Here is a 19,464-nt window from a genome sequence, read left to right on the forward strand (position 1 = left end):
AAACACTTTGTATTGAAATAACAACTCCAATAAATTCCTACTATTTTCTACTCTTACAAACTAAATTAAAAATAAAATTTGCCTATAATGTGGCTTTTCTGAAATAACTGCAATTAGTAGAAACAGATCACATAATATAAATTTTAACATTTTTCTTTTTTTTAAAATTGAAGGTCCATTTTAGCCTCTTATCTTCTGAAGGAAAAGCTCAACATCTTGGGTAAGTTGGGATGTCTGCTAAGCTGTGCAGGTTCTGTTGTGCTGATTATCCACTCCCCGAAATCAGAGAGTGTGACCACTCAGGCTGAGCTGGAGGAGAAGCTGACCAACCCAGGTGAGTCCTTTCCAACAGCGCTGTAAGAGAGCTCGCCCCTTTCCAGTGTGATCCTTCCCAGGTCACTGGTCCACCCCCAGTCTGTCCTCCCAGGGCCTCTGTTCATCTTTGCACAGTAGTGCCTGTGCCCCACAGGTGGTGGGAGAGAGCAGGACCTCGCAGGGCCACCTCAAGCCTGGAGAAGGCCTGGCTGGCCAGCCACCTTCTGACCTCACATCCACACCCAGCCTCCCATATCCTTCTATAATTGTTTTGTCTCTAAGCACAACATTGTAATATTAGTTTCCTCATGTGAAAGCCAAAATATTTCCAACTGTTGCTCTGGGAGGAGGGTGTTCCCTACCCAGGGCAAGTTCTCTATGAATTTGGTGAGACTGAATAAAGGGAAGGGCAAGAAGTTGGGGGCTTAAACGGGGGTTTTATTCTCATGGTCTTGGGCTCTTGTCCGCTCCGGCTCCCCTCTGCCACCTGTCCTCTCCCAGTCCTCCCACCTGGCTTGCCTTCTGTCCCTGAGGCCCTCTACTCCCCTGCCCCTAGTGCCGGGAGGAACTCTGTGGGTGGGTCTCTGTGACTGGTGATCGCCCACCCAGTTATGTACCAGGACACAGGGAGAAGAGGGAATGGGTGTTTCTCCATCCCTCCCCTGGGCTGGTACTTCCGTGACTGACCAGCTGCTCCCTCCCAAACATCCCACAGATGTGCAAATAGGCTCGTATATGTATACAGTGAGCCAAGAGGCACTATTAAGGCCAAGCAGGAATCCTGGTTGGAAATTTCTATTTCCTGCAGACCAACACTGTGAGACGAAAGTACAAAGACATGAAAAAAAATCAGAAAACTAGATATGAGTGTCCTGAAGGATTTACTTTATGTAATTTTCAGAACAGTGTATCTAAGGCTTCTTACTTTTTGATAAATGTGGATGATACCACTATATTCAGGTCATAATTTGTACCTAACCACTTCTGATTTGAATACCAGCATAAAAATTTGGTACAAAGATAAAATGGTAGCAAAAAGGTCTCTCTTTTTAACATGAATACTTTAAAAAAAAAATCTGGAATATAAAATGGTTTCCTGGACTCTTAATTTATTAAAATAAAGGTGTTTCTAATTTTTTCTCATTTTTTTTCCTAAAGAAAAAACACCAGAATGAATTTTTGTCAAATTAACTGCCTCAGAATGTTAGGGGGGATGTTGTTTATTTTCTTCGGTTTTTGTCCCTGCCACAACAAAGAATTGAAGGCAGAGACACAGTAGTGAAATAAAGTAAAAGTTTTATTTAAAGTTACTTAAAGAGAGAAAAAGTACAGGTGACCTCAGGGAGGAGAGGCGCCCTGCAAAGTTAGAGAGAAAGTCTACACACCTAAAAAGTTCGGGCGGCTGCAGAGAGAAGTGTGCACTGAAAGGTTGGGGTTCCCCCTTTTTAAAGATTTTTCAGGAATGTGATAAAGGGCTAGGAGTGTGGACTTGTTAAGTGGTCTCAAGATGTTTATGTTTGATGAGACATTAAGTTTCTTATCAGTCCTCCAGGTAATTCTGCAAAATTAGCTTAACACAAGAAATTTACTGCTCTGATTCCCTCCCAGGATAGCAGCTTCCTGGTCTGGGAGCTATCAATCAAGACTGCCTGCCCTGTCTCCAAGGTGGGCTGAGTTATTGTCTGGTAAAGAGTATGTGAAGTTACTTCCTAACTTCTTGCGTTTTAAAATGCAATTTTAGCTTTAAGGTGGAATCTTTCTTGTTTTTATTATGCTGTTCATAGCTGGGCCTTTTAGCAAGCTAAAGTAAATCTTACAAAGGCGTGATGTAATTGACATAATGAAGACATGGGCTGTGCTCACATACTTTTCTTTATCTGGGGAATATTCAAACATTCCAGGCCAAGTTGCTCCTGGCTTTAACTGATTAATTCATTAACTCTGGGTCTTTTCTGGGTTTCTAGTTTTAACTGGTTAACTCTTGAGTTCCCTGTAGTGGGCTTAACTGGCCTTAATTCTCTCTCCAACCTGCTCATATATATTTTCCTGCCTAACAGGAAGAAATTTTAATTCAGAACTTTTTGGGAGTTCATCTTCCTGAATCTTCCCCCATGAGCAGGGCTCTACGGTTCCTTTTTCCACCTTTGGGTAATAAGGGACTCCCACTGCCTGCTTGGTGTGTGTATCTGTGCTGTTCTCAGCACTGTCAGGCCTTGCTCCTAGTGCCTCCTTTATGATCTGGGAGTGAAGTTCATATAAATCACAACCTTGTGTGCATAATTTTGAAGCAAATTTGCATTTGTGTGTGTTCCAATGAAACTTACTTTGGGAAATAGATGGCAGGCCATATTTGGCTAATGGGCTGCAGTTTGCCAACTCCCTGCTCTAGGGTTTTCAATATACATCTTTAACTTACCACAGTATACCTTTAAATGATATTATACAACTTCAAAATATCTTTTAAGAACTAGGCTACAGTATACTTCCATTTCTCTCACTTTATATTTTTGCTGTATAGTTTACTTCTTTGCATGTTATAAAAGCTTCACAATACACTGCAATTATTTTGGCTTAGTGACAGTTATCTTTTTTAAAGATTTTTTTAAATGAGAAAAAAATTATTATTTTTTAAATTTCTGCACATATTTACCACTTTTGCTTCTCTTTATTTCTCTGTCTAGATTTAAATTGAAAGCATATTTATAATAAAATGCCCTAACTATAATATGAAGGAGAAATAGCAGGACAGTACTTTATAATAAAACAATGCTTACGTACAATTATAGAAGATGTGTGGGAGTTGCTGAGACTGGCAGCTGCAAAAACAAACCAAAGTGGGGGTGTCATGCTGTTGACTCAGACACCAGCGGAATCTTGCCATCAGCAATGGGATCTTCTGCAATGGAGGGTAACCTTTGGTGAAATTATGAAAAATTCAGTGCATATTAAATCCATGCAAAAATTACTTTATTTTATACATAAAACAGGTTCTAGGCTCTGGTTATTCAAAGCATATTTTCACTTACAAGTCCAAGGAGACCTTCAGAAGTTTTGAGGATAGTGGGATGGTTTTTGATGTGTGGAACTGTCTTTGTATCCTGGGCCCCACAGATACCCTCCCCCCAATTTCCCACATTGCCCTTAAGGATCCCCCCAACAGGAGCACTGTCTGCCGAGGGTTTGCTGAATTGGCTCTAAAGTAAGGAACTCCATCTGTTCTCCAGTGTTTGTGGGCTATCTGTGCATCGTGCTCCTCATGCTGCTGTTGCTCATCTTCTGGATCGCACCAGCCCATGGGCCCACCAACATCATGGTCTACATCAGCATCTGCTCCTTGCTGGGGAGTTTCACCGTGCCTTCCACCAAGGGCATTGGGCTGGCCGCCCAAGACATCTTCCACAACAACCCGTCCAGCCAGCGGGCCCTCTGCCTGTGCCTGGTGCTCCTGGCTGTGCTTGGCTGCAGCATCATCGTCCAGTTCAGGTACATCAACAAGGCGCTGGAGTGTTTCGACTCCTCTGTTTTTGGGGCCATCTACTACGTCGTGTTCACTACACTGGTCCTGCTGGCCTCCGCCATCCTCTTCCGGGAGTGGAGCAACGTGGGCCTGGTGGACTTCTTGGGGATGGCCTGTGGGTTCACGACCGTCTCCGTTGGGATTGTCCTTATACAGGTGTTCAAAGAGTTCAATTTCAACCTTGGAGAGATGAACAAATCTAATATGAAAACAGATTAGAATGTAACAAGGGATTGGGTGGCTCAAGGAGCAGGAAGTGGCTGTGGTTTCTGGCCCTAGTTTGATGTGAGGTGGAAGAGACTCTAAATCCCTGGTAGTAGAATTGCTTGTACATTAACGGTGGTCTGGTGGATAGTGGGGAGGGAGCGCTGCTCAGCAGCAGGTGTGGGCCAAGCCCTCTGCAGTCTGAAGTTGCTAAGTGGTTGCCTGGGCATCTCTCTCTCTCATGAGAGAATTCTCATGCTCATTGTCATTAACCTGGAAGCTTTCATGAACACTCTTTCCTTTTAAAACATTTTAACATTATTTAAATAGGAAATAAAGATGGGCTTTTTCTGGTTAGTCTTTGCGGGGGAGCAGATATTCTTACTTAGATGAGTACATTAAATGGGAGAAACTATTGTCTTGATATCTGATTAATACAGTAAGTGTGTCTATTGTTATTTTGCATTAAGCATGTGTAACATTCAGGTGCCCATCCAAAGAAGTGGTATATACATTCACTTGTCTTTAACCCTCTAATGGGCTGACTCTCCCACCTTCCACTCCAAGACATTTTAGCTGCAAATGGAGAGAAAACAGTGAATGGACATGATGGTGTTCCATCTACAGGATGACTTTCAGTAGCTCAGATCAGTTTCAGTGCCTTTATCACTTGAACTATTTGCTTAATTTAACTTTTGCTGTGCATATGTTCTCTTAGATTAGAATAATGCAATCTCCTTGATACTTTAATACTTCACTTATTCAAAATGTAAATGTGTAAAGCAGTTAGAAATAATATATGCATTTGTTGGAAGAGGGTGAAGACTAAAGACACATTAGAGCAAACTGGCCCTGTTAGCACATACTTATTGTCCAATTAAAGACAATTGACCTAAGTAACATGAGGTATTTTATTTGCATTCAATCTATGTAACTGGGATCCAGTAACAAATATATCCATGTTCTCTTTCAGCGAGCATTGTGGCCACCCAGAGGAAATAAATTATTTAATGTGCTAATAAAGCTGTTAATGAGAAAGTAATTGTTCAATAGCACATATATTGAGTTCCCTTTAATATGGGAACAAGTTGAAGGATGCGAGATTAGGTTGGTTTCTACAAATTGGAACACACATGGTAAGTTTTCAAAAGAATCTCTAGCAAAAATGACAACAATCAATTTAGCCATCTCCCTGCTGCTTGAGATGATAGAGCACCCAACCTCTCTTTAAACTTCTGAAATGCAAAATAGCCACTATTTATGCCAGTATTTGGATCAAAGAGATCATTTGTCTGTCTACAGTAACCTTCCATGTGCATTAAATGGAACAAAGCACAAAGTGATGTAAATATTTCATCACGATATCATGTACTTCATGTTCAGTGTTTTATCTAAATAAGGAACTGTGCCAAGTTACAAGAAGGGACTGGGTAAGGTAGATTTGGTGACGTAGAACAGGAAATTTAATAATGTCCAATTAAAGTTACTCAGTGAGGGAGAAAATGTGTTTTTTTCAGGCAAAGACAACATTTCTAAAGACCCAAAGAATAGTTCCATAAGGTGTTGAACAAAGAGGCTGAATAAGTAAAATGAAGACAGTTTAATGTAGAGCAAAAAACACTTCAATGAATCAAAAGTACATGTGATGGTCACGGGTTGTCAGTGATTTGTGAACTAAGAGCAGCAACAAAATTATTTTTAAAAGGTTTTAAATATTAGGTTAACTGACAGTTAATAAATGCTCAAAAAGTCCTTCACTCTTTTTTTATCAACTCTTTGAAGTTTTTTTTTATCAGTATTTTTAGGAATGTAGGCTTGCATTTACTGAACTGAACTTTCTGAAAATACAATGTAGCCGAATCAGTATACTTTTAGGCATAAAAATAGTTTCCTAGATAAGGAGTTTGAGATATTAAAAGAATACGTGTGGTTATACAAGTATCTGAGAAAGTTCATGTGTCTTATGGAAATTATCACATTTCTTTTGCTAGAACTTACACGTGAAGTTTAGTTTAAATGGCATCTGTTGGTATTCCTAATTTTATTTTTATTCAGGATTATACCATGGATACTCGGAGGTGATACTTTCTGCATAATCAACCCTATAATTTTTTGGGGGTAAAACAAAACCTCCAAAGTATTACTGGCCTGTCTCCTCTTGAAGGTGACTGGTCCCAGCACAGTTAGAGACTCCCAGGTTTACATCTCAGCATATTACTTTAGTAGGATGACAGCTTTCCTGCCAGTGGAACAAAGTTCACATTGTGTACGCATTGTATTTCAAGTGTGTGACTCAAGCCTCAAAGTAATTGGCATGAACAGCAGTCTAACAGCCTAATTTTCAAGTGTGACATGGAGCATATAGTTTCTGACTTAACAGTATTTATTTTACAAATTCATGTTTTCATAATTCATTTGGAATTGCAGAGGAAAAAAAATCCCCAAATGAGAATTTTGGGAAGGGTCTAGCATGGTGATGAGTCTCATTGGTCTCTGCAAAAATGAATACATATGGAACATTTTGATTAGTATAGTATTTGGATTTTATCTGATAAAACTAAGAAAATATACCTACTGTCTACTTGTTCTCAAGCCTTCTCTAAAAACATATATTTCTGATCACAATTTGCAACTTTGCTCTGGATAGATACATAAACAGGTCATTTATCTCCTCTCCTACTTGGACAATGCCTTGTTTTCTTATCTGAATCTTTGCATTTAAAAAGGTTGCTTCATGTTCTGCTTATTGATCAAGTATAGAGCCTATTAGGGATGTGACCCAAGCCCAGCACTGAGACAACCGTGGGTGTTTTGCTGCTCTGCAGGACCACTTCATCTCTGCAGAGAAGGCTCTGGAGAGTCAGGGCAGGGGGTCCTGCAACCGTGAGGCGAGGACTGCCCACAGCTGGGACTTTGCGGAGGAATCATCACTCAGATTCATTATGCACTTGTCACGTTAGAATGTTAGTGAAATATATTTTGCTACTCTTGGTTCAGCAATAAGAAATATTCTTTCAGTTCCTACTTTTCAAGTCAATTTGTCATGCTCAGTTTTAGTTCCAGAAGTTCATTCCAGCTGTACTAGTTGCACTCTGTTCTTTTTCTTTGGGCTTTATGTCTGGTAGAAGACAGCACTACTAGAATGTTCAGTCACTGCTCATCTTCTTCCTTCCTGCACAGCTCAGCTCTTTGTAAACACCACCTGCACTTCTAGAGGCCAGTTCCAAGATGTCTGTAAAGTGCTTGAGCTGTGGTGTCTCCTAGGGATGGATGGGCACTTGAGTACACAGAGACTGAGATGATGGTGAGCGGAGACCACTGCTGTGCCACCTCGTTTCTGTTGGGAGATGATACTCCTCTTTCCCAAGCTGCCCAGCTGATCTAGCAGTGCAGAGAAGGTACTCGATGGCCTACAGAGCCATGCCCACGCCCACCACTCTTTTCTAATGCCTACTTGACCTGACTTAGGTTTCCTGTGACTGAGTAGGAAACTGGAAATTTTCGAGAGGATGCATAGGTTTAGGTCTTCTCATGGCTGTCTCATTGGCTCTGAAAGAATTGTTCTTCTCACTGTGCTTAACACCAAGGAAGTAGTTCACCCATCAAGCAGGATTAGATGGAATCTTGGTGTTCTGCCTTCTCAGGGACCAACAATGTATAACATTAACTCCTTAACATTGATCTTCCTTCCTCCCCAGGGCATGCCCTCGTTAGTTTCTCATACGTTTTACTCATACTCATAGCTGGAGGTCTGTGAACTTGAGATGGAAAGAAAAGGTGTCAGTTTTCCCACCAGTCACACCATAAAAGTTTATCACAGAAAATACCTCAATTTCCTGTATTCCTCACATCCATCTCACACTTGTACTAATGATGAATTTTAAGAGTCTGTCCTTTAGCTTATAGGCAGTTTTTCACATCTGGCCAGATTCGTACACCTCCATTGTATACTTGAAAAGATTGAGAATTTTAGGAATTAGAATGAGAATTTGGCCCAATATCACTACTTGTTTACTTTCATACACATTTCTCACATACAAATGCAACAAAAGAAATATATTTTAAGAAAATGTAACTGCATGTTGCATCACAAAAATATTGTCTCATAAAAAGTTGATACTTGGTAGAACTATGATCATGTAAATAAACATCTATTTCCAATGTACCCAATGTGGTAAAAAGCGTAGTCTAGAGCCTAGAGCATGAGCCAGGGAGAAGGATTTGTTCTTTTCTTTTTCCTTGAATTGTGCAACTACAGGTGAGTCACTTAACCTTTCTGTGCCTCAGTTTCTCTACCTCTAAAGGGATTGAATGGTTGTCCAGATACCCGTTGTGGAGCACTCACACTCCCAAGCATGTGCTGGTAGCTCCAGATAGGAGTGTCCTGTGCAGGGCTGCTCTGGAGTGACAGTGAGGTCTCAGGATGCCCAGAGCTGTGCTGACATGCAGCTTCAAGAGCGCAAGCAAAGGAAGAGCTGGGTGTAAAATTTGCATGATTCCATGAAGCTTTAATTTTCCTTTTTTTTTGTTTTAAAAGGGTTTTATATATTCTATTATAAAATACAGAAATTAAACAGGGACTTCAAAAAGCTGCACTGAAAGATCATATTCCTATGGTGTGATGAGCTTCTTTTTCTGCATAGGTTTATGTTCTGCAGAAGATTCAATGACCTGTGAACCAGACTGATGGTTGTGTCAAATTTGTAATCAGTGATGCTGAGCTTCCTGCTTCCAAGCAGCTCAACCCTAACTATGAGCTACCTGACACCAGGTGAATGTCAAGAGCTCCCAAACCACTAGTGCCAAAGGGTCACCTTGAAAAGTTCAGAACATTTCCTTTGTCAGAATATTATAATTTGTCCCATACTCCCATGTCAGTGCTTTTGCACTTAGGAAAATTTTAAGAGTACTGTTTTTCAGTAGCATTCCTGAGTGTTTTTGCCTTTTTAAGTGATAACCATTACTTTCTTGTAAAACAGCATATAGTGGTGAAGGACAGGAAAAAGACTAGATAAAAAACGTTAAATGTTGATTGGCTGGTTGCATAAAAGTTTTCCATGTAAAAGTTTCAGGAGAGCTTCCAATTAGCATACATATATACATTTGTCAATGGTTAAGACTTGCTTATATTTTAATTTACAGAGGTAGTCATAGCATGTTGTAATTGCCTTATGTAAATAAAAAAGGCTATTGTTTTTCAATAATATTTATTAATCTGTTTCTGATTTAAAATAAAATAACTTATTTCTAGCTGAACACTTGTTTTCCCCTTTACTTGAAATGTTTGCATAGTCTCAGTTTCCACATAATCCACATTCCTCAGTCAAAGGTTTTCCATTTTCTTTGTAGAAACAAATAGCCCAGGTCTGCACCATGATGTCCACTTGTGCATGTCTTAGGGAGCAAATCCATGATACATGAAGGAATTCACCTTCTGATGAAATGAAATGGTGGTATTAAAGGAAACCAGCAATATTTTAATGTTAATACCTTTTACAGGTTTTTGAGCTGTTTAACATAACACTATTATGTTTTGAGCACATAGAAAATTGGAGAATCATAGAACATTTTAATAGTCCAATGATCAGAAATCTTGTCATTAACCTTGAAGTCCTTTTACTGCATGAAAAAAATATTTGGGCAAAACTATTTTTTCTTAGGCTCTATCCAAAAGGATTTAATTATTCACATTTTGATCAAAGTATTGCTATACAGAAATCAGGAACAAACATTTTAAGAAACTACCAAATGTTTCTATGGAGAACACTTTCTGTTATGCAGAAAGACAGAAATGAGCGGGAATGAAAAGGAGAGAGGACCCCCCAAAGATGACTCAGGGAGTTGATCAAATAGAACCAGAAAGCCAAAAAATGACTCAGAGAGTTAATCAGATGAAGCCACAGGGTCCACGAGTGACTCAGGAAATGTCCAGAGTCCTCCCGGATAAGAAACATCAGAGGCACAGGCACAGCACAGCCCGTCTCCACTTCACCAATCAGAACCAGCCTAGAGAGCTGACAGCTGTCAATCACGGCCCTCTCTGCCCTGCCAAAACCACATAAAGCCTCAGAATGAGCATCTGGGCCTGTCTCACCTTAGGCAGGCCCTCTCTGCTACTCTATGCAGAGGGCAGTAAAACTTACTTTGCTTTCTTGACTTGGTCTCTCATCTTACTGTATCTGACTTCCCTGCGACACCGAGCCGAGTCCTTTCCTTCCTAACATTTCCACTTAGGTTTTTGGGGTTATGAAATGTGTAAATGCCAAATTACACAAAAACTTGCCCTGGTCGGTTACTATTAAATAACTTTTAGTTCCAGCTGCTAGCCAAGCACACGCTTACCGAGCCAGAAGTCCACCCTAGCCTGAGGAGTATGTGACTTCAGGTGTGCTCCCTGCTCTCCAAAGAGCCTGTGCTCTAGTTCCTTGCTGCGGAGTCATGTCCCCATCTGATGACCCTTAGGCATGACATTGTTGACATCTTTGTAATGTCAATCACACTTGTACACCATATTTTGAACCTCACATGGTAGCTTCAGAAAGTTTTTTTATGTTGGAAAGCTGAGGAACTATCAAACAGCAGAAATAAAAAAATACTCTGTCAGTATTAGCAGTTCAGAAGGGGATTAATTCCAATTGAGGAAATCTGGAAGAGCTGGTATTGGAATTGCATCTTGGCAAGCAGGATAGGCGAGATGCCACTCAAATAATAAACACAACAAATTCAAACAAAATAACCGAGATAATGGGTTGGCAGATGGAGGAAACATCAGACTAAGGTGCCTGTCTATAACATGGAATCTTTAAATTTTTGGTGAAGTTTGGGGGATCTCCATGTCCTCCTTCCCCTAATTTGGCATGCTTATTCACTGCTTTGATTTTCTGTTGCTGCTCTAACAAATTACCACAAATGTTGTTGCTTACAGCAACACAATTTATTATCTTAGAGTTCTGGAGGTCAGAAGTCCAACACAAGTTCAGCTGGGCTAAAATCAAAGTGGCAGAATCACATTCCTTCTGGAAGCTTTGGGGTGAATCTGCTGTCTGCTTTTCTCATCTTCTGGAGACCTTGTGGTTTGCCTCATTCACCTTTCTCCATCTTCAAAGCCAGCAACACTGCATCTCTCTGACCCTTCTTCCTTAGTCCCAACTCCTCTCTGACCAGATACTCCTGCCTCCTTCTTATAAGCTTTCTTGTCATTCTTTTGGACCCACTTGGACAATCCAGGATTCTCTCCATCTCAAAATCCTTAATTTAATCACGTCTGCAAAGTCCCTATTGTCTGTAAAGTAACATAGTCTCAGATTCTGAGGATTAGGATGTCCGACATTTTTGGGGGACCATTATTCCACCAACTACATCCATTCACCATTTCATCAAGTGAGGCAATTACTGAGTCAACTCTTGAATGAATATCCTCCCTACCAAAATCACTTTGAGTGATAATTATCTTTTTTAAAGAGCTCTCCCTTCCCTCCAACAAATGTTTCGGTGCCCTAATAATGTAGGTCATGGATGGCCTTGAATAAACTAATATTAATTGAAAAACATTTATATAATACTAACCTTTTAAAATGCTAGAGAATACCACTATTCACATTGGGAGGATAAAGGGAAAATTTCATGATGGGGGTTGAGCTAAAGAAAAAATGATCATGTTACACTGTTATGTTTTTGGCTGGCATCTGTGGTAATGAAACCAAAACATAGAAGAGTAATTAGAGAACAATTTGTACATGAGAAAACTACTTGATTTACTAAGACATGATTTAACAAAAATATTGTTTTAATAAGAAGTCTTGCCTATACTTCTGTAACTGACAAAGTAGATTTTAACATCTTCACAGAGGTATAATTGACATACATATACTACACATGTATAAAATACACACTTTGGTAAGTTTTGATGTTATGTCCTATGATGTTACATGATGAAAGCATCAATACAAGCAAAACGGTGAGCAAAGCCATTAACCCCAAAGCTTCTTTTTTACCTTACAAACCCTCTGCCCTCCTTGCCCCCTCCACTCCCAGTCAACCATCTACTTTCTATATATTACTATATATATTACTTTCCATTTCCTGGAATTTTAGATAAATGCAGTCATTTAATATATACTCTTTTTTGGTCTGGGTTCTTTTTTTACTTATAACTATTTTGAGATTCAGTCATGTTATAGCATATATCAATAGTGTTCATTCCCTTTTATCATTTAGCAGGATTCCACCATATGGATATACTACAATTATTTATCCATTCATCTGTTGGTGGACAGTTGGGTTGTTTCTATTTCTTGGCTATTATAAAGCTGCTATTGAATATTCATTAGCGAGTCTTTGAATGGATATATACTTTCATTTCTCTTGGGTAAATACTTGGGAATAGAACAGCTGGGTCATATGGTTGGTATATATTTAACTTAAGAAACTGCCAATTGCCAAGGAAATCGTTATCATTTTACAATCCTACCAGCAGTGTAAGAAAGTAAATTGTATTTTTAAAAGTAAAAAAATCTCATGATCAATGCTTGAGCACTCACAGTATACAAGATGTTCAACACCACGTGCTGGAGAAGTGATTTGGGCATTTAAGGAGACTGCGTCAAAGTAACAAGGCATATTACATACACTTATAAAGAAAACAGTGCAACATGACGGTAAATGTCAGGTGGGAGGTCCAGCTAATGAACGTGAGAGGCCTCTGTGGACTACAGTAATGAGAGAGAGCCCATTAGAAAAGGTAGGGCTTAGGTGGGATGATTAAAATACTAGCAGAAAAGAGCTGCAAGCAAATTCATTTTTTAGGTTAAATTAACATAATTCCTAACTGCCCTTGTTCATATGAACCAACCACTGCTTTCATGAGTCATCTGCCTCCTAGAATATCTGTTGGGATTTATGTGTTAGTTATTGCTATATACCTGCTCCACCTTAAAATGACAATCAAAAGGAATGGCATTAAACAACGATCATTCTTTCTCCTCTGTCTGTGGGCCAACAGTGCATGCAGTTTTGTGAGCCTCAACCAAGTTGGCTCAATCTCGTCTCTGAACATGTTCAGCCAGGGACTTTGCAAGTTGCTCTGCTCCAGAGGTCTCCTCCTCTAGCAAACTAGACCATCATTATTTAGGCTGGAACCACGACATTTTCTTAGCCAAAGACAGTTCCAAGGCCAAGGCAGAATCAGGGGATGGAGCGGAGCCTCAAAGTCACTCTGCAAAATGTGTTCACACATGGAATGCATAGCGAATCATTTTTCATGAATCTACCATACCATCAAAGACCAACTTACCAATCATATTTCAAAATTCAATGTAATTTCTTATCTGATGATGTAATTTAGTTTAAAATTTGTCTGAGACCAAAGAAGTAAGCAAAAAAGTTCACCTGAACCAGTTCTAAAATGCATGGTTGTCTGTTTGCCAAGCTTACAGAAGACTGAAAGCTTTTAAAGGACTAAAAGCTGCATAGTTACCCATACCAAAACTAGAGTGGTTAGGGGCTCTGTAGTCTAGAATATTATCCAATGGGATTACAGTCTGAAAATGGCAAATTATATTTAGCATTTTCTGGTTCAATAATCATGTAGCTCATTAAGATTCCCACCCAAAATGATTTTAAATCTGTATAATAATGCTTTGTATCTAGTAAAAAAAAACCCCAACATCCCCAAAGGACCTCCGCACTGTTGGCCAAAGTATTAGTGATTTATCAGCATGCCTCACTTTTGATCTTACCCATTTCTTGAAAATGAGCCCTGTTTTTTCTCTTTAGAGGACAGCATTGACAGTGGATCCCAGGAAATTTCTCCATTCCAGGTGAAACCAAGCGGGATAGCGCAACAGTGGGTTTCCTATGTGTCTCATGAAAAATAAATCTCTGTTCGATGTGTTTTTTTACAAACCACAAACTTGGGTGAAGTACATGTTTATTCCAGGATTCGTTGATGGAAGGCACGAACTTGGGAAGAAGGTGGACGCAAGCCGGCTCGCCCTCCGCGTGCCCCGCCCTAGTCCCGCCCCCTTCCCTCTGGGAGCCGTTTCCCTAGGGGATCGCTAGGCTCCTGCTTCAAACGTTCCTTCAAACGCTGACCGCGCGTGAGAATTCGCATTTTAATTCAGCGGCGCACAGCACTTTGATTTTGCTCACTTGGTCAGCGAAGCCTACCTTGCAAAACGTTGCTTCCAATCCTTCATCCCTCGGCTCGCCCTACGCTGCCCTCCCCGCTCCCTAACACCTCAGCCAACTAACCCGGACCCGGCAAAGAAACCGGAACTCCGCCAGGAGGTGTGCGGGGGGCGCGGCCTTCGCCACTCCGCACTGCGCGTGCGCGCGTCACCATTTGCGTCACTCGGCCGCGCCTAGGTTCCCGTCGGCTGTGGCCGTAGGTCCGGCGGCTGAGGGGCCAGAGGTCGTTGGGGCAGGTTCCCCTCGGCGCTCCCCCATGGAGAAGGCCGCGCGTGCGGCCGCAGCCCCGGATGCTCTCACCTCCACCTGGACGGCGAGGAAGGCGCAGGCCGCGCGAGTTCAGGAGGCGGCGGCCCGTGCGGCCTGTGCGGGGGTGTGAGCGGAGGTGACCAGGGCCGGACAGCAGAGGGGAAGCCGCGAAACCGGCCTGCCAGCCGGGGTGAGGTCGCCGGTCTTTCCTCCTTCCGGGCAAGCGCGAGGGACTGACTGTGGGCGAGGCGACCCGTCTTGGGTTGGGGAAAGCGAGGCAGGGCGCCCTCTTTTCCCTGGGAACAGTGAGCCGAGCGCATCCTGGGATAGGAGCAGTTTTCCTCGTGACCTGCACTGAGGAATCCCACCGTGGAGGGGACTGCCATGAAAAACCAGGGAAATGTGGCGGTGCCCTGTCGGCGGCGGGTGTTCATTAGGTTCATTAAAATAGTTTAGTTTTATTGTGAGCTTTAGAATATTGTTGCAGCTACTGCGTAGATATTAATTGACATTAGAACAAGGAAGCCTTGGAAGTTTGCTGTTAACGTTTTGAACATGGCTGTTGTAATTTCCTAACTTTTTATAAAGTCACTGAATCCTCTCTCCTGCTCCATGCAGCTGTACAAAACTGTACGTTTAAGTTTTTGTGTCTTTTTAATCTCTTCACTAGACTTTTCAGTCGTTTAATACAGGTCTATGTTTTACATCTGTTTCTAGAAACTATCCCATCTACCCAGTTAGTACTTTTTTTTTAAAGTAATAAGAAATATGAGAAAATAGAGATCTTTGTTATTCCAGTAAGATGTCTGTTGAAGCAGTACCGTATGGTCGGTTGGGTAGATTTCATGTTAGTCGGTAAGTAGAATATGGAGGCTAGTAACTAGGTTTTAAAAAGTATTTAGTAACTATTCGGTCCTTTTGCCTACTTCTGTATTTTCTTCTTTCCAGGCTGAAGCTACTCTGCCAGGGTTTAAAACTTTAAATGAGATTAAAGGGTATTACTTACAAGGAAATGAGAGTGAATAAGTCATCTCTAACTTCTTCCAGCCTTTTTTTTCATAAGAGAGACCATATAAAACTTACATGTAAGTTAAAATTTTAACTTATAACTAATGTTGCTAAATTACGTTTGGAGATTTTAGGTCCTGTGCTATTTATAAGTACTGCTTTAAAAAATAATTAGCCAAATGAAAGGTTAGAAAAAATTAAAATAGTGTAAACCAAGTAGATATAAAGGCTAAGAACTCTACAAAAGTTTTAAAATATGGTGTGGGCAGCCCCAACAGAAGTGCAGTCTAGGGACTCTTAGATCCCATTTCAAGCTGTATCTCTTTCTTTGTGGTCCTCCACATGTGATTTAACCTCTGGTGCATTTGGTTCCTTTAGCTGTACCATGGGGATAATGATAACCTTCTTCTCATTGTGTGGATTAGAAATAATGTTTGTCAATCACCTGGAGCAGTGCTTCCATAGCTGTTTGGTAAACAGTAGCTTTATTATTATTAGGAATAATAAAAAAAGAATTATACTGTTTTTCAGGATATTTCTGTTGTATAAAAATATGCTGTGGTGGTATTCTCCTACCCTTGCTAACTTACTGTCAGCCACAATGTCCTTCCTTTATTTATTTATTTATTTTTTTAAGGTATCATTGATATACACACTTATGAAGGTTTCACATGAAACAATGTGGTTACTACATTCAGCCATATTATCGGGTACCCAGCCCCATACCCCATTGCAGTCACTGTCCATCAGTGTAGTAAGATGCCACAGAGTCACTTCTTGTCTTCTCTGTGCTACACTGTCTTCCCCATGAATCCCCCCACACCATGTGTGCTAATCATAATACCCCTCAATCCCGTTCTCCCTCCCACCCACACGCCCTCCCCCACACCTCCCCTTTGGTAACTGGGTGCCTTCGTGGAGTTTGTGAGTATGCTGCAGTTATTTTTATTTATTTTGATATCATTAATCTACAATTACATGAGGAACATTATGTTTACTAGACTGCCCCCGTCAGCAAGTCCCCCCCACAACCCCCATTACAGTACCTGTTCATCAGTGTAGCAAGATGATGTAGAATCACTACTTGTCTTCTCTGTGTTGCACAGCCCTTCCTCCTAAGAAAGGAAATAATGACAAGCCTCCCCCCACATTATACATGCTAATCACAATGCCCCCTTCCCACCCATTCTCCCAAGTCCCTTTCCCTTTGGTAACTGTTAGTCCACTCTTTTTTATTTTAATATAAGATATATGCTTTATTTCCATGGATTTTTGAAATCATTTGCTTCTTTTTTTTTTAATTTTGGTATCATTTATCTACAATTGCATGAGGAACATTATGGTTACTAGACTGCCCCCTTCAAGTCACCCCCACATACCACATTAGTCACTGTTCATCAGCATAGTAAGATGCTGTACCATCACTAGTCACGTCTGTGTTGCACAGCCCTCCCCGTGGCTCCCCCGACGTTATACATGCTAATCGTACCGCCCCCTTTCTTCTTCCCCCTCTTCTCTCCTTTCCCACCCATCCTCCCCAGTCCCTTTCCCTTTGGTAATTGTTAGTCCATTCTTGGGTTCTGTGATTCTGCTGCTGTTTTGTTCCTTCAGATTTTCCTTTGTTCTTATATTCCACATATGAGTGAAATCATTTGGTACTTGCCTTTCTCCGCCTGGCTTATTTCACTGAGCATAATAACCTCGAACTCCATCCATGTTGTTGCAAATGGTAGGATTTGTTTTCTTCTTATGGCTGAATAATATTCCATTGTGTATATGTACCACATCTTCTTTATCCATTCATCTACTGATGGACACTTAGGTTGCTTACATTCCTTGGCTATTGTAAACTGCTGCGATAAACATAGGGGGTGCATCTGTCTTTTCCAAACTGGGCCGCTGTATTCTTAGGGTAAATTCCTAGAATTGGAATTCCTGGGTCAAAAGGTAATTCTATTTTGAGCTTCTTGAGGAACCTCCATACTGCTTTCCACAATGGTTGAACTAATTTACTTTCCCACCCGCAGTGTAGGCAGGTTCCCGTTTCTCCACAACCTTGCCAACATTTGTTGTTGTTTGTCTTTTGGATGGTGGCAGTCCTTACTGGTATGAGGTGATATCTCATTATGGTTTTAATTTGCATTTCTCTGATGACTAGTGATGCGGAGCATCTTTTCATGTGTCTGTTGGCCATCTGAATTTCTTCTTTGAACAACTGTTCAGCTCCTCTGCCCATTTTTTAATTGGATTATTTGCCTTTTGTTTGTTGAGGTGCGAGAGTTCTTTATATATTATGGATGTTAACCCTTTATTGGATCTGTCATTTATGCATATATTCTCCCATACTGTAGGATGCGTTTTTGTTCTATTGATGGTGTCCTTTGCTGTACAGAAGCTTTTCAGCTTGATATAGTCCCATGTATTCATGTTTGCTTTGGTTTTCTTTCCCCAGGGAGATATGTACATGAAGAGGTGGCTCATGTTTATGTCCAAGAGATTTTTGCCTATGTTTTTTTCTAAGAGTTTTATGGTTTCATGACTTACATTCAGGTCTTTGATCCATTTCGAATTTAGTTTTGTGGATGGGGTTAGACAGTGATCCAGTTTCATTCTCTTACATGTTGCTGTCCAGTTTTGCCAACACCAGCTGTTGAAGAGGCTGTCATTTCCCCATTGTATGTCCATGGCTCCTTTATCATATATTAATTGACCATATATGTTTGGATTAATGTCTGGAGTCTCTATTCTGTTCCACTGGTCTGTGGGTCTGTTCTTGTGCCAGTACCAAATTGTCTTGATTACTGTGGCTTTGTAGTAGAGCCTGAAATTGGGGAGCGAGATCCCCCCTGCCATATTATTCCTTCTTCTCAGGATTGCTTTGGCTATTCGGGGTCTTTGGTGGTTCTATATGAATTTTAGAACTATTTGTTCTAGTTCACTGTTGGTAATTTGATAGGGATTGCATTGAATCTGTAGATTGCTTTAGGCAGGATGGTCATTTTGACAATATTAATATTTCCTAGCCAAGAGCATGGGATGAGTTTCCATTTGTCAGTGTCCTCTTTAACTTATCTTAAGAGTGTCTTGTAGTTTTCAGGGTATAGGTCTTTCATTTCCTTGGTTAGGTTTATTCCTAGGTATTTTATTCTTTTTGATGCTATTGTGAATGGAGTTGTCTTCCTGATTTCTCCTTCTGTTAGTTTATTGGTAGTGTATAGGAAAGCCACAGATTTCTGTGTATTAATTTTGTATCCTGCAACTTTGCTGAATTCCGATATTAGTTCTAGTAGTTTTGGAGTGGAGTCTTTAGGGTTTTTTATGTACAATATCATGTCATCTGCAAATAGTGACAGTCTGACTTCTTCTTAACCCATCTGGATTCCTTGTATTTGTTTGTTTTGTCTGATTGCTGTGGCTAGGACCTCCAGTACTACGTTAAATAACAGTGGGGAGAGTGGGCATGCCTGCTTGTGCCCTATCTTAAAGGAAAAGCTTACAGCTTATTGCTGTTAAATATGATGTTGGCTGTGGGTTTATTATATATGGTCTTTATTATGTTGAGGTACTTGCCCTCTATACCCATTTTGTTGAGAGTTTTTATCATGAATGGATGTTGAATTTTGTCAAATGCTTTTTCAGCATCTATGGAGATGATCATGTGGTTTCTGTCCTTTTTGTTGATCTGGTGGATGATGTTGATGGATTTTCGAATGTTGTACCATCCTTGCGTCCCTGAGATGAAACCCACTTCGTCATGGTGTATAATCCTCTTGATGTATTTTTTAATTTGGTTTGCTAATATTTTGTTGAGTATTTTTGCATCTATGTTCATTAGGGATATTGGTCTGTAGTTTTCTTTTTTGGTGGGGTTATTGCCTGGTTTTGGTATTAGGGTGACGCTGGCTTCACAGAATAAGTTTGGGAGTATTCCCTCCTCTTCAACTTTTGGAAACTTTAAGGAGAATGGGTATTATGTCTTCTTT

The 19,464-nt window shown here is 40.6% G+C and overlaps 2 protein-coding genes across 5 annotated transcripts in view; both read left to right on the top strand.

The window, feature by feature from the left end:
* Window positions 1-9,287, top strand: part of NIPA1 (NIPA magnesium transporter 1) — a 115,647-nt gene extending 106,360 nt beyond the window's left edge. The window contains exons 4-5 of the mRNA XM_037016462.2: window positions 174-334; window positions 3,540-9,287. Coding sequence (XP_036872357.1) covers window positions 174-334; window positions 3,540-4,051 — 673 coding nt within the window. The 3' untranslated portion in view covers window positions 4,052-9,287. The remainder of the gene's footprint in view (window positions 1-173; window positions 335-3,539) is intronic.
* A 5,110-nt stretch (window positions 9,288-14,397) lies between these two features.
* The window catches only part of NIPA2 (NIPA magnesium transporter 2), a 44,816-nt gene continuing 39,749 nt past the window's right edge, over window positions 14,398-19,464 (top strand). The window contains exons 1-2 of one of the 4 annotated variants that reach the window (XM_017660246.3): window positions 14,398-14,663; window positions 15,422-15,558. The gene's annotated coding sequence lies outside the window, so the exon portion shown is untranslated. The remainder of the gene's footprint in view (window positions 14,664-15,421; window positions 15,559-19,464) is intronic. The other 3 variants (XM_017660244.3, XM_017660247.3, XM_017660245.3) reach the window with 3 other exon arrangements.

The sequence above is a fragment of the Manis javanica genome, chromosome 18 (assembly GCF_040802235.1).
Source record: "Manis javanica isolate MJ-LG chromosome 18, MJ_LKY, whole genome shotgun sequence".
Lineage (NCBI taxonomy): Eukaryota > Metazoa > Chordata > Mammalia > Pholidota > Manidae > Manis > Manis javanica.